At 36.6% G+C, this 13359-nt stretch overlaps 1 protein-coding gene across 2 annotated transcripts in view; it reads left to right on the forward strand.

Moving 5' to 3' along the window:
- CDKL5 (cyclin dependent kinase like 5) overlaps positions 1-13359 on the forward strand; it is a 143535-nt gene that overhangs the window by 102940 nt on the left and 27236 nt on the right. For both annotated transcript variants that reach the window (XM_036439589.2, XM_036439590.2), the window contains exons 8-10: positions 3290-3380; positions 4892-5081; positions 8484-8564. In XM_036439589.2, the coding sequence (XP_036295482.1) occupies positions 3290-3380; positions 4892-5081; positions 8484-8564 (362 nt within the window). The remainder of the gene's footprint in view (positions 1-3289; positions 3381-4891; positions 5082-8483; positions 8565-13359) is intronic.

A 13359-nucleotide genomic window follows, 5' to 3' on the forward strand; every position in this document is an offset into this window, starting at 1 on the left:
TTGGAATGTAGCCCTTGTGATAAGGAGAGCACTATACAAAATTGAGTTAATATCACACATCAGAAGTTTTCACGAGCATATTAAAAGTATTTTTTTATGTTTGGACTTAAAGTAGCAGAGGAACATTTTATTTGGTCATATGTTGAAAAATTGATTGCAGGAAGAGTACTTACTCTCTCTCTCTTTGCTGTACATAGTATTGTCTACTATTTAAAAAAATTTATCATGCAGTAGTTATTTCATTAGTATTCAAATGCATGCATGTGCACATATTCATGAGTCAGGCAGTTAATGACCCCTGAAAGAGTTTTCTAGGAAATACCCTCTGGTTTGAGTAGAAAATCATATATCTATCTATCTATCTATATATCTATCTATATATATATATATATATATATATATATATATATATATATATATATGTATATGTGTGTATATATATATATTATTGATTTTTTTCCCTAGAAACATCTATGTTTATTTATTTTTTCTATTTCAAGGCTCTTGACATTTATTTTTTTTGCCCCCCTCCCTCCCATACATACCCTCCCTCCCCAGAGTTTTATGTCCATTGGTTGTACTTATATGCATGTATACAAGTCCTTCGGTTGATCTGTTATCTCCCCCAGATCTCCCTCCCCTCCCCACTGTAATTTGACAGTCTGCTTGTTGCTTTACTGTTTCTATATCTATCTTTTGGTTCATCAGTTTATAATGTTCTTTATTATCCATAAATAAGTGAGGTCATGTGGTGTTTCTTTTTCATTGATTGGCTTAGCTCAAAGTCACTATTTTATTGATTTTTTTACAGAGAGGAAGGAAGAGAGAGAGTTAGAAACATCGATGAGAGAGAATCATTGATCAACTGCCTCTTGCACGTCCCCTACTGGTGATATGCCCGCAACTAAGGTACATGCCCTCAACCAGAATCGAACCTGGGATTCTTCAGTCCGCAGGCTGATGCTCTATCCACTGAGCCAAACTAGTTTCGGCGAAAAAAATTTTTTAAAAATATTTTAAACGTTGATAGAAATTGTTTTAGTCATAATTATAAACACTGAAAATGTGCCTATGTATGGTGTGAATGCAAATGTTATATATCTGTAAGAATCCAGAGTTTTAGAACAGTTTTATTCTCTTTAAGTGTTCAGTGCATGAGATTAGTAATTAATGTATAATACTCCAGCTTCTGGTTGAGTGTATAATGAAGTTTTCAAGTTGTATTTTTTTCTAGTAGAACATTCTATATTGTTTCCTGTGTATAAAACTCTGTATTAAAAACATAGGGTATTTAAGGCATGAATCACTTTTGTAAATTGTAGTTTTGTCTAATCCATATATTGAAAAATAACTTTTTTAAAAAGGTCATTTTTCAGATATTCAAATATAGTCACATACAATATAAACCTCCACATGTAAATGAGAAGTCATTTCTTTTTGTAAACAAAATTTAGATTAGTACTTAGGAGATGGAGCACACAAGTGAGACATAGAAACATTCCAAGAAATCACTTTAGAATGACCAATTTTGTGCAGTGTAGCAATTGGAAGCATGTATAACTGCTTTTATCCAATGTTTTCAAAGATTTTGAATATTTTGAACCTGTTTCCCTGAGAAAAAATTTTTTTATATAACTTAACTTTCTTCATATTATATAACAAGGAATATTGCAGAGAAGAGTCCTGATGTATCCTAAACATCTTAAGATGTGCTTAGGAGAATAAAAAGAAAAGACTGAATACTATATTTAAAAGATTTTGATCGTGGCATTTTTGGCATTTCCTTAGCATTATGATATTCAGGAGTAATATCTATTTTTTACTTGCTATCCATAATTGTGATAACCATCAAGTACTGAGACTTTGTGCAGCTCATAGACCCTTTACTGTGTATCCATGAACTACGGGGTTGGTGATCTTAAACTCCACAGTTACTGAAATTTGTTAAGCAAGTTATAAAAGATGCCTGTAGAATGGTTAGTAATAGGAAAAGAATATCCCTAGTCTAACATCATTTACAGAAAAGACCATTTTAAATGGTCCGGAAATTCAGCAAGATAGCACTACTGTGCCCTGCGCATCCCCTCTGAGGGCTTCCTCATTGCTTTCCCTCCCAGAGCAAGCAGCTCCTTTGTTTAGCTGGAAGAACCCCATTTACAAAAATTTTGAATATTCCTTCAGAATATGTCTTACAAAGGAGTATTAATTAACTGAAGTTAGGGTTTTGTTTTCTGCTGTAGTTATTATTTTTTTTTTTACTGTTCCATTCTAAAAAATACTATTGCCAACTTTTTAAAACTGATATATTAATTTTTACCCCCAATTTTAATGTTCTGGTTCTCTACAGCTATTTACAAAAAAATCCATATTACTTTTGGTGAGTTAGATGGGTAATTAACTTACCTACTGGTTTATTTTGTGACCCTAAAACCTCTTGAAATGGCTTTGGAGGAAAATAGTAATAGAGTAGATAAGGTAATTAAGATACCTCTAATGTACTTCTTAGTCACATTAGGAGATAAAAATAATTTTGGCCTGCTTTGTTTCTGTCATTGCTAGCTGTTACTTGCTTCTATAGTGGTTGGAGCTGATCAGCAACAGTAGATATACAAATACCATGAATGGCCCACATTGCAGCATACAATGAGTGCTGTGAAACGCTAGTTTAGCTTTGATTTCTGGCATTTGTGGGGCTTCATTTTGTTCCTAAGCTTTGTATTTATTGGGAGAGCTGTTTCAAAAATATGCTGTGGCCCTAGCTGGTTTGGCTCAGTGGATAGAGCATCAGCCTGCAGTCTGAGGGGTCCCGGATTTGGTTCCCGTCAAAGACACATGCCCGGGTTGGAGGCTCAATCCCCAGTGGGGGGCATGCAGGAGGCAGCTGATCAATGATTCTCTCATCATTGATGTTTCTATCTCTCTCTCCCTCTCCCTTCCTCTCTGAAATCAATTAAAAATATATTTAAAGAATAAAAAGAATTTTTATACTTAAAAAATATGTTCTGAATGCATATTAAAGCGTGTGATGACTTTGAAAACATGGATTTCTTAGGCAGAAGGGGATACTATTTTTTGTTTGTTTTTAGCAAATATTTCTTTTTAATTGACTTATGAACAGTGGACTAACCTTTTAAAATAACAAGGACGCTATTAATAAACAGCCCATCAATACCAGTCATTATGTTCTTTTGCTGTTCCTTTAAAATATTGCTAGCACTGAAATATTTTGCCAACATGTAATTATTTTTTCTTTTTCAAAGTTACATCTTTGGGCTTTGTTATCTTTCAGGTTTTGCTCGGAATCTATCAGAAGGCAATAATGCTAATTATACAGAGTATGTGGCTACCAGGTGGTATCGGTCCCCAGAACTCTTACTTGGGTGAGCTCTCTTCCCCAAATAGAATGTCATCTGCCTATCTGCTGATCCTATATCATTAGCTCTGAGTTCATCTATGGAAAATAACTTCAGTTAATTAAATACCAGTTACCTATTCCACTGTAACAAATCGCCCCAAAACTTAATGGCATAAACCAAAATACCATTTTATTTGCTCTCAATTCTGAGTGCCAGTGATTAGGGGGAGTCAGCATTTGAGTTTGGCTGGATGGTTCTTCTGCTGGTCTCAACTGGAGTTGCTAATGTCACTATAGTCAGTCTGTGACAGGTCATCTGGAGGCTGGTTGGTTTATGGGGCCACAGCTGGGACAGACCATTTCTGTCCCATGGGGACTCATTCTCCAGTAGGCAAGTCCAAGTTTCTGCGTGTGATAACAGAACTCCCTGCAGCATTAGGGCAAGCCCCAAACCAGAAGTTGCTTTCAAGGTTCTCTTTGCATGGCTTTTGCCTCATTGGCCAAAGCACATTACATGGCCAAGTCCTGATTCAAAGGATGGAGGAATAAACACAGCTCTTGATGGGATGAGTGGCAGGGTCAAATTACAAAGTGAGAAATGTAAAGAAATGGGGGAATTATTGCCACCATCTTTGTTAATCATCTTTCACATTAAGAATGTGGATGTCCACAGAGGTTGCTTTTGTCTGTTTCTTCTGTGTACTTCTGTTTGGACTCACTGGGATGCATAGTCCATTTTCTTTGAGAGGGATTATAATTTGGATTTACCAGTGTAACACAAGAATTTTTAACACATGCAATACCTGGTTATTTAATCAGAGGCACTGGCCTCTTTTGTCTTAGATTGTCAAATTGAAAAAATGACAACAGCCAATAATAATGGCCACCTACTTTGAATGCTCAGTCTTGAACCATAAATATATAAGCAACAATGAGAGTTGCTTCTCATTGGTCACGTCATATAATAATGTTGTGTCTGGTTCATCTTTGGAACCATAAATACTTATATACAAGTATAAGTACCTGGTTTTTAAAAAAGTCACTTTGGAGCAAAATTAGTAGCTAATTATTTATTTTTATTTTTTTCTAAATAATCAGAATGATACCTATTTTTGTCAGATTGGCAAAAAAATCTATTGCAGAATTTTATTAATTGGTTTATGTATGCCATGAGATGAAAAAGGTTGAAATTCACTGACCTAGAACAAATTTTGGGGAGCATTTCATTCCCCAAGTGAGGTGTTATCATGCACGTGCACTGTACTAAGGTTTATTAAGCGATTCATGTTCAAAATACACCAGGTGTTATTATTATTAAACTGATGGTTTTATTAGCATAGATTTATTCACTTGTGTTCTGAATTTTTAGTTGGATATCCATAATTCCTTTCTTAGCCTCCCTTTTATCCCCTGACACTTTTTTAATTCCTTAAATACATAAGTGTGTTTGAAATCATGAATCTGTTTAAAATAATTTAGAAATTATTAAAATGTATTTCTTCAGTTGCCAGGATAAGCTCTCCCTTTGCTTTGCAGAGCTCCGTATGGAAAATCCGTAGATATGTGGTCGGTGGGCTGTATTCTTGGGGAGCTTAGCGATGGACAACCTTTATTTCCCGGAGAAAGTGAAATTGACCAGCTCTTCACCATTCAGAAGGTGCTAGGACCACTTCCATCTGAGCAGATGAAGCTCTTCTATAGTAATCCTCGTTTCCATGGGCTCCGGGTAAGAGGCTTTGCAAAAACTCAAAATGGAACTAGTACAGCAATATCTAAATCATTGTTCATTACACAATGGAATGCTTAGCTATTCTCTTTCTCATTACAATGCTTATAAACTCCACTATAACATTTTATTTTTGAATCTTATATAGTATTTGTTAATTTTAAAAAGTGGCCCGAATTTGAAAGTGGGAACTGCTTACGTTTTTCCTAATTTGTATGTACCAATTTTTCAAAGTCTTTTCTAGTTTGGGTATTATTATATTCTAAACTTTGCTTATCTCAGAATGTTTGTTTCTCCTAAACATTAAGCATACCCAAAAGACAGGAAAATGTACAAATGGCTGTTGCTTATTTGAGCAAACATATTTGTAGTGATTGGAGGAAGCCTATGAATGCTTACATTCTTCAGATTTAAAGATGCTGTTCTGGTGGCTATTTCTGTTGACAGTGAAACATTGTCTTCTTTTCAAACTGGTATATTGTCTTGGGCAGCCTTTGTGAGACTTGCTAATGTACACTTTTCAGAAAATATACTAAAAAGGGTCTTAAAATATAAGTTTTCCCTAAATGAGGGACAGCCGGCCTGCAGAAGCACCTTATGGAAGTGGCCAGTTCTAGGCTGCTTCTCTCTTACCAAAGTTACATTTTTTAGTTGACAGCTGCCCTGTTTGGGCCAGCATGCCAATTGGTGGCGGCCATTGTGGGGACTATAAAATAAGCTTATCACCACTCTCTTTTTTTTCCTCTTAAATGCATAATTCTCAATCCATGTTTTCTTGACATTTGCAAAGCACTTTGTTTCTTCCTTTGAGTTTCTGGACCTCAGTTCATTTCACCTGAAGAGCAACCCTTTTCACACATGAGTGGCCAACACAGCACCCACTCTGACTGCGAAAGAAAGGGGTAAACAGAAGTGCATAGTTTCTCATCTCCTTTCTGTTTTTCCCTCTCTCTTTCAAATCGTTGTTACATCCAGCAAGTTTCTCCTTTCTCCTTTTATTTTTATAAGCCAAAAATTAGCCAAATTATGACCATAAATGAGGATGCACAGAGTTCAGCAGTTGTTAAACATTTGTCATACTAGCAGTTGTTAAACATTTGTCATACTAGATGCTAACAATGTGACAATAGGTAGGACTCACTCTCAGTCTAGCAGAAATGAAAATCTATTCAGACATAGAGTTACTCATAATTCATGAATTCCTGTTGGGCTGGGAATACATCCAAGCTCCTTCCCATAGCCTATGATACCTTGCCTGATCCAGGCCCTTCTAGCTTCTTGAACTCAGCTCATACTGGTCTCTGTTCCCCTTCCCTCCAAACTGTCACCACACTTGCCTTACCTTTCCTTTGACTTCCATAAACATTCCAAGGTTTCTCCAACCTCCTGGGTTTGAGACTTGCGTCTCCTTCCAGTAAAGGCACTTCCCTTGTGTGACCCCTTCTCACTTTGCCACCTCCTTTCTGTCACCTTCCATAGCATCCCTTTTCCCCATCATAGCACTTCTCATGATAAGTAATTATTTGTGTTTGTTTACTTGTTAATTATTAATTGTCTAGTTCTGAACCACTTCGAGTATAAGCTCCCCAAGGGCAGAAATCATATTTTATCACTGTTTCCAACCTCTAACACAGAGCCCAGCACATTCAGTGGCACTCTGAGTATTTGAATGAACGCTTGAACCAATCTGTGCTGTCAGGGCTCAAGTTCAACTTCTCTCCATCTGTAATGCTGCTTTCGCTCTTGCACCTTTTACCTGAACTATTGACAGCTGCTCCCAAACTGATTGCTTCAACCTTCTCTCTTCACTTCAGTCTTTTCACATTGCCTTTAGAAAATGTTACCCTGAGGGGGGAAAGGGAAGGGGTACCTGGTAGCATAAGATAGACCTCATGAGCAATGTACTCACTAAGATACCAGTATAGTCTTTTATCACAGTAGGACAGGTATTTCTGCCTCTGGGCTAATAATTAATGCTCTGACAACATCCAAAGGGACCTTTGTACCTCTCCAAAGAGAAGTACCTAGGTTTGGGAAGAGTGTGGGTTTGGACTGTAGACTTGGGGGCAAACTAGTTCTACTTCTTTTTTATGGTATGACTTGCCTCAAACAAGTTATTTAACTTTCTGGTCATCACCTTTCTCATTTCTAAAATAAGCAAAGAATGATCATTGCTAAAATGCCTCATGTAGCATCACTTCCCTCAGAAATCAGTGTTAGGTTGTTGCCATAGTGTCTGAGTGAATTCAGCTCATGCCATTTCTTCTACTTCCTCTGTGTAGAAGATGCTGTCCTACTTTTCTCCATCCTCACATTTTTCTTATCTTTCAAAGCCTGGCTCAAATATTAGCTATGGGTTCTTTCTCCTACAGCTTCAAACCACCTGGGTCTCTCCTTTCTGTGAGCTCCACATGGAATTGACAGCTGCACAGTTCACTTATAATTGCTTTCCCACCTGACTGAGGAGTGCTTGAGTGCAAGGTTTAGGTCTTACTCATTCTCTCTCTCCTGCGCTATCTGGCACAGTGTGGGGGTGAGGTCATAATCACTCCTAAAGGCCTTGTTTGTTTTCCCACATAACCAATCCTCCCGTTCACTCATTTAGCATGTAGGGATTTCAGTACTTTAAAATGCTCTCATGTTGGTATAGAAGGAATATATATTAAAGGCAAAGTAGCCCTCCCATTGGGAGGGAGTTCATGGAATTGGGTTCTAATACTTTACCATCCACTTAGATATTGTGAAATGTGAGGGAAGGATAGAACATCTAAATAAACTTGACCTCTTCCCCTCATTTTATTTAAAAATGCATTTGTTAACTTACGAGCCTGTGTGCCTTCTATTCCAACTTACATACAGGAAGGGATTGAAAACAGGTCATTTTAAAAGTATATAAAAGCAATAATACAATGTGTGTCTTAATTTACCATGTCTACTTCTATGGTCTTTCAGGAGCTGGCTTCTCTGGTTTTTTTCTCTCTTTTTTTTTACTTGTCTAATTTTTAGAAGTAAATGATGTCTTGTGAAAAAGAGAATTGTCTCTATAAGCAGAGAAATTCTATACTAACTGTATTGTAACTGAATTCTCTAAATAAGCAGACAATGCTGTATAAAAAGTTTCAAATTTTTATATTTTGGGTTGCTTTGCATGCTTCAGTATTATCTGACGAGATTTAGTATCATCTTTCACCTGTGAGTTTTCCTGTTATTTAATGCCCAGTTCTATGAATCCGTACCTCAGATACATAGATACCAAAAGTAATATGCGTATGAGATCAATTTGACTTGGATTGGCACTAGGGCAAGAACTTCCGTTCGGCTGCCGCCTTCTTCATCAATGACAGTACATGCACAGGTATACCCTTTCTCCTGTGCTAACACCCTGTCATGTTGTTCTTCCAGTTTCCAGCTGTTAACCATCCTCAGTCATTGGAGAGAAGATATCTTGGAATTTTAAACAGTGTTTTACTTGACTTAATGAAGGTGGGACAAGTTGATGTTGTCTGTATGAAATGTTGTTTGGTTTGTGGATTCTCTTGTGTCTTAAGTGTGACCATAGCCTGCTTTTACAAATTAAATGTTTTGTTAATAGATGTATAATGGTAAATAATAAGGACTATATCATGTTAAAAGACATGGAATTTATTTTAAATGGCAGAAGTATCTAGCATTATAACATTTCATCTAAACAGGACTGTGAATACTTAAATTATATTCCTAAAATGGACAGAATAATGATAATCTAAAGATAAATAATAAGAAATGATTAAATTTATTCAGCACTCAAGAGCTGCTCAAGTATAAGGTGTGCATTTTTTTTTTAAGCATAAGGTTTTAAAACAAATCTTAAAACGAATGTTGAAAGAAAAGAGATTCTAACATTTTTTTACATGATCTATAAGACCTCTCATACGATTATTTTAACTAATTCTGCTCATTTTCTAACTTGGCCTCTTCCAACCTTGGCTCTTTCTGGCTCTTTTTGACACAGATAATTGATAGTTCTGCTTTTACTGGGCCTGCGTGTTCTTCCCGTTGCTAGCGCCCCTGTCCAGGAGGTCTTCCTGCTTTGGACTACTGAAAACATTCTCACAGTTTTTATTCATGATTTTCTTCCCCAGTAGACAAAGTCAGCCCCTTGAGTGAGAACTATTTTTTTTTTCATACTTTTCCAGCTTTCATTAAAGCCAGTCAGTGCATAAGCAAGTGCTGGTGCTTTTAAGTGCTTTTAAAGTAGACCTTTAGAAAACAGTTGTTAATGGATCAGGTTTGTTATATGCCCATTCAGACAACCATCAAAATCAGAGGTGGTTACACTGCACAAAGCCTTAAAAAGGCATACTTAGCACAGTTGGAAATTGTTGAGCAGTGCTCTCAGAACTTTGCTGTGCTTTAAACTATGTTAATCTGTGCGCCAAGGAACACTATAAATAGGTGTGGGGCAGAAGTGGGGGAGGGGCGTGGCCTTTGAGAAAGGCCACATACCATATTCATTAACCTATACAGGCTTTCAGAAAAAAAAAGAAAAAAAAAGAAATCCCACAGCGAAGAAGCATTTCTGTCTCACCCGACATTTCCCAAATGTAATTACTGAATACAGTTTTAAAAATAAAGCTCCACAGCACTAGTGTTCTTCTGAACACAGATTGAGAGATGCTATTAAAAAAAGAACCCTCAAGGCTCTTTCAGGTTAATTAGGCATAAATTATCTCTTAAATCAGTTGGGTTTTGTCAATATGTTATTTCATGCAATCAATATTTACTTATCAGTGTCTTAATTATTTGGTAACTTTAAAAATCCTATATAATAAAAGCCCAATATGCAAATCAACCAAATGTTGGAATGACCCTTGGGATGACCCGTCACTATGATATACACTGACTACCAGGGGCTGCTCCTAGCCGTCAGGCTGGTGCCAGTGCAGGGCAGGGGGCAATTGCCTGGCCAGTTGCCCCACAGAGGGAGGCTACCCGTGACAAGGGTGGGACCAGTGAGTGGGTGGCACTAGGCCAGCCAAGGTGGGAGCCAACAGCCCGCCCCCCATCACCCTGTTAGTTGCCCCACAAATTGGCCCTGATCTTGGGCCAGGCCTAGGGACCCTACCCATGCATGAATTTTATACATTGGGCCTCTAATATAAATATAATAAAGTAGAAGAGTTGAATTAAGTGTGATTTCATGTTTTCTGCCTTTTTCTTTTTATAGTTAAAAATAATTGAACTTTGCCGAAACCGGTTTGGCTCAGTGGATAGACCGTCGGCCTGCGGACTGAAGGGTCCCAGGTTCGATTTCGGTCAAGGGCATGTACCATGGTTGTGGGCATATTCCCATAGGGGGTGTGCAAGAGGCAGCTGATCAATGACTCTCTCATCGATGTTTCTAACTCTATCTCTCTCCCTTCCTCTCTGTAAAAAATCAATAAAATACATTTTTTTAAAAAATAATTGAACTTTCCCTGTTAAATCATTACTAAATATAATTATAAGCATCAATGATAACCTGAATTTGCATTTATACCAGTTTGGAAGTTAAACAACCTAATTTCTATTTATTTAATATATTTACCTTTGAGTTTTCTGAATATTAAAGAACCATTTTATTAAAATATATATTCATAAGGTATATAAATTATGTGTATATCTCAGTTAAGTTTTGTAAGGTAAGTATCTGTGTAACCCCACCCAAATTGAGATATAGAAAATTATTAATATTCCAGAAGCCTCCTCATGACCACCTCTCAGACTGTATACTCCATCCTCACTACTCCTGGAAACCATGATTCTGATTTCTATTACCAAAGATATTGCCTTGTTATTATTGAATATTAATATAAATAGAATTATTCCTTTTGTCTTTTAGTTATTTTTTAGAATGGATTTGAAAAATAAATAGTACCATTTAGCTTTTTATGAAGAAATGTGTTCTCTATGCCATTTTCCTAAAGCAGATTTGATACTTTTATCTACACTAATAAAAAAGAAAGATGCAAATTGATCATACCTTTGCACACCCACCAGCCAAGCAGGAGTTAGTATGCAAATCAACCCAACAAAGATAGCAGGTTAATTTGCATACACAGGCATTCTGCAACGCCCCACCACTCCCGGCCTCTAGGCAGCATGGGGAGGCAGAAAGGCCCTGAGCAAAGGCAGAAAGGCAGCTCCAGGCCAGAGTGAAGGGGTGCCAACAGCCAGGGGAAGGCAGGCCCATTCTTGCACCAGCCTTCATGTATTGGACCTCTAGTCCATTTATAAGTACCTAAAATGGCCGTCTCATTCTGCATCTGTTTATACATGTCAGCCATTTTAGGGGGAATAAAAGTCTCCAGAATTAACCCAAGCCCCTAATAACTTAAAGGAAACTATAATAATAATGAGTTCTATTTTAGGTTTTTTTTTAAATTATGCTGTTTTATTCTTTCCTCATAATGACCTCATCCTTCCAAGTAATTTGAAAATTAACAGCTATATTCATAAACATAAAAATAGTTCTTTGCATGTATGTGTAGTAATTTCTACAGTTGCTAATTTTAAATTAAAATAGCACTTTAATGCTAGTATAATTTGGCTTTTGAAAGTTCACGTGTACTTCTAATTTAAAATACTACTCAGAGGCTGACTTTCCTTTATTTTACCTAGTATCACTGCAGTTGAAACATTTTGATGTTAACTGTTTTAAATGCCAGTGAGAAATCATTTTATATACCTCCACAGTTTTTGTTTTTTAATAAGGAAGAAGAAAGAATTAATCTGAGTCAACATGAATGTAAATCCATTTGTATGTAAGCAGGGGCTTAGGTTTCCAGATTCTGACCCAAAGTGAATGTGTTATTATATGAAAGGATCACATTTCAAATTTTCTGTGATGGTAGGTTGATAGTGGTTGTCTAAAATTGAATTCTGGCTTATTGGGAGCAAATCTGGGTTTACTATCAGTGTTCAACAGTGGATCACAAAGGGATTACTTCCTTTTTCTTCTCTCTGAAGGAGAATTCCTGTCACTCAAAGAGAAAAGTTAAGTGTGTTCTGTTGAGTTGTGTTAGGTTATGTAGGTTGTGTTTCTTTTTTTCTTTTTTCTTTTTTTCTTTTATTTTTTTCTTTATTGATTAAGATATTACATATGTGTCCTTATTCCTCCCCCAATGCCCCTCCACCCCTGTTCATGCCCTCACCCCACCCTGGTGTCTGTGTTCATTGGTTCTTTATATATTTAATTCATCAGTAAAACCAATTAGTTTTAATTATGAGTCACCTTTTGAAATCTTGTCCAATTACTAATAAGATAAATATTATGAGAAGAAAATATTTTAGTTTTAAAAGAATATAATCTGTGTAATGTAAAAGGGTTAGTACTTTAATGAATAAAGAACACTTAGAAATAAATTAGAATAGATACACAGATAGAAAAATAAGAAAAGAAGGAAGATAAATAACCAATGAACAAAAATATTCAACCTCACTAGTTATCAAAGATATGAATTAAAGCAACTGTGAGATGCCATTTTTAAAAATATATACCGTATTTTTCGGACCATAAGACGCACTTTTTTCCCCCCAGAAGTGGGGGGGAAAAGTCCCTGCGTCTTATGGTCCAAATATAGCCTACACATATACTTTTAAAAAAAAGTTTTTTTACTTGCCCGGCTTTGTGTGGTCTCTGTGTGCTTGCCCGGCTCTAAAATGGTTCTAAATGCTGCTGTTTACTTTACAGGGTTGATTACATGTGTTTATGACTGTGATGTTGGGTTTTAATGTACATAAAATATTTTAGGACACTATTTGTTTCAGAATCTTTTTTTCTTCATTTCCCTTCTCTAAAAACTGGTGCGTCTTATGGTCCGGAGCGTCTTATGGTCCGAAAAATACGGTAATTTACAAGCACTAAAAAGAATGATAATGCCTGTTGATGAAGGTGCCAGGAAATTGGTAGACTCAATTGCTGAGAGGAGTATAATTTGAGACAAACTTCCTAGGGGATAATTTGGCAACACAGAAATCATCTTTAAAAGTTAGCAAACCTATTCGTTCCATCTCCAGGAGTTTATCCTGTGAAAGGGATCGTGGATGTATGCAAAGATTTCACCACTGTATTAATTATAATAGTGAAAAGTGATAGCCGCCGAAACCGGTTTGGCTCAGTGGATAGAGCGTTGGCCTGTGGACTGAAAGGTCCCATGTTCGATTCTTGTCAAGAGCATGTACCTTGGTTGCGGGCATATCCCCAGTAGGGGGTATGCAAGAGGCAGCTGATCGATGTTTCTCATCGATGTTTCTAGCT

The sequence above is a fragment of the Pipistrellus kuhlii genome, unplaced genomic scaffold, assembly GCF_014108245.1.
Source record: "Pipistrellus kuhlii isolate mPipKuh1 unplaced genomic scaffold, mPipKuh1.p scaffold_m20_p_16, whole genome shotgun sequence".
Lineage (NCBI taxonomy): Eukaryota > Metazoa > Chordata > Mammalia > Chiroptera > Vespertilionidae > Pipistrellus > Pipistrellus kuhlii.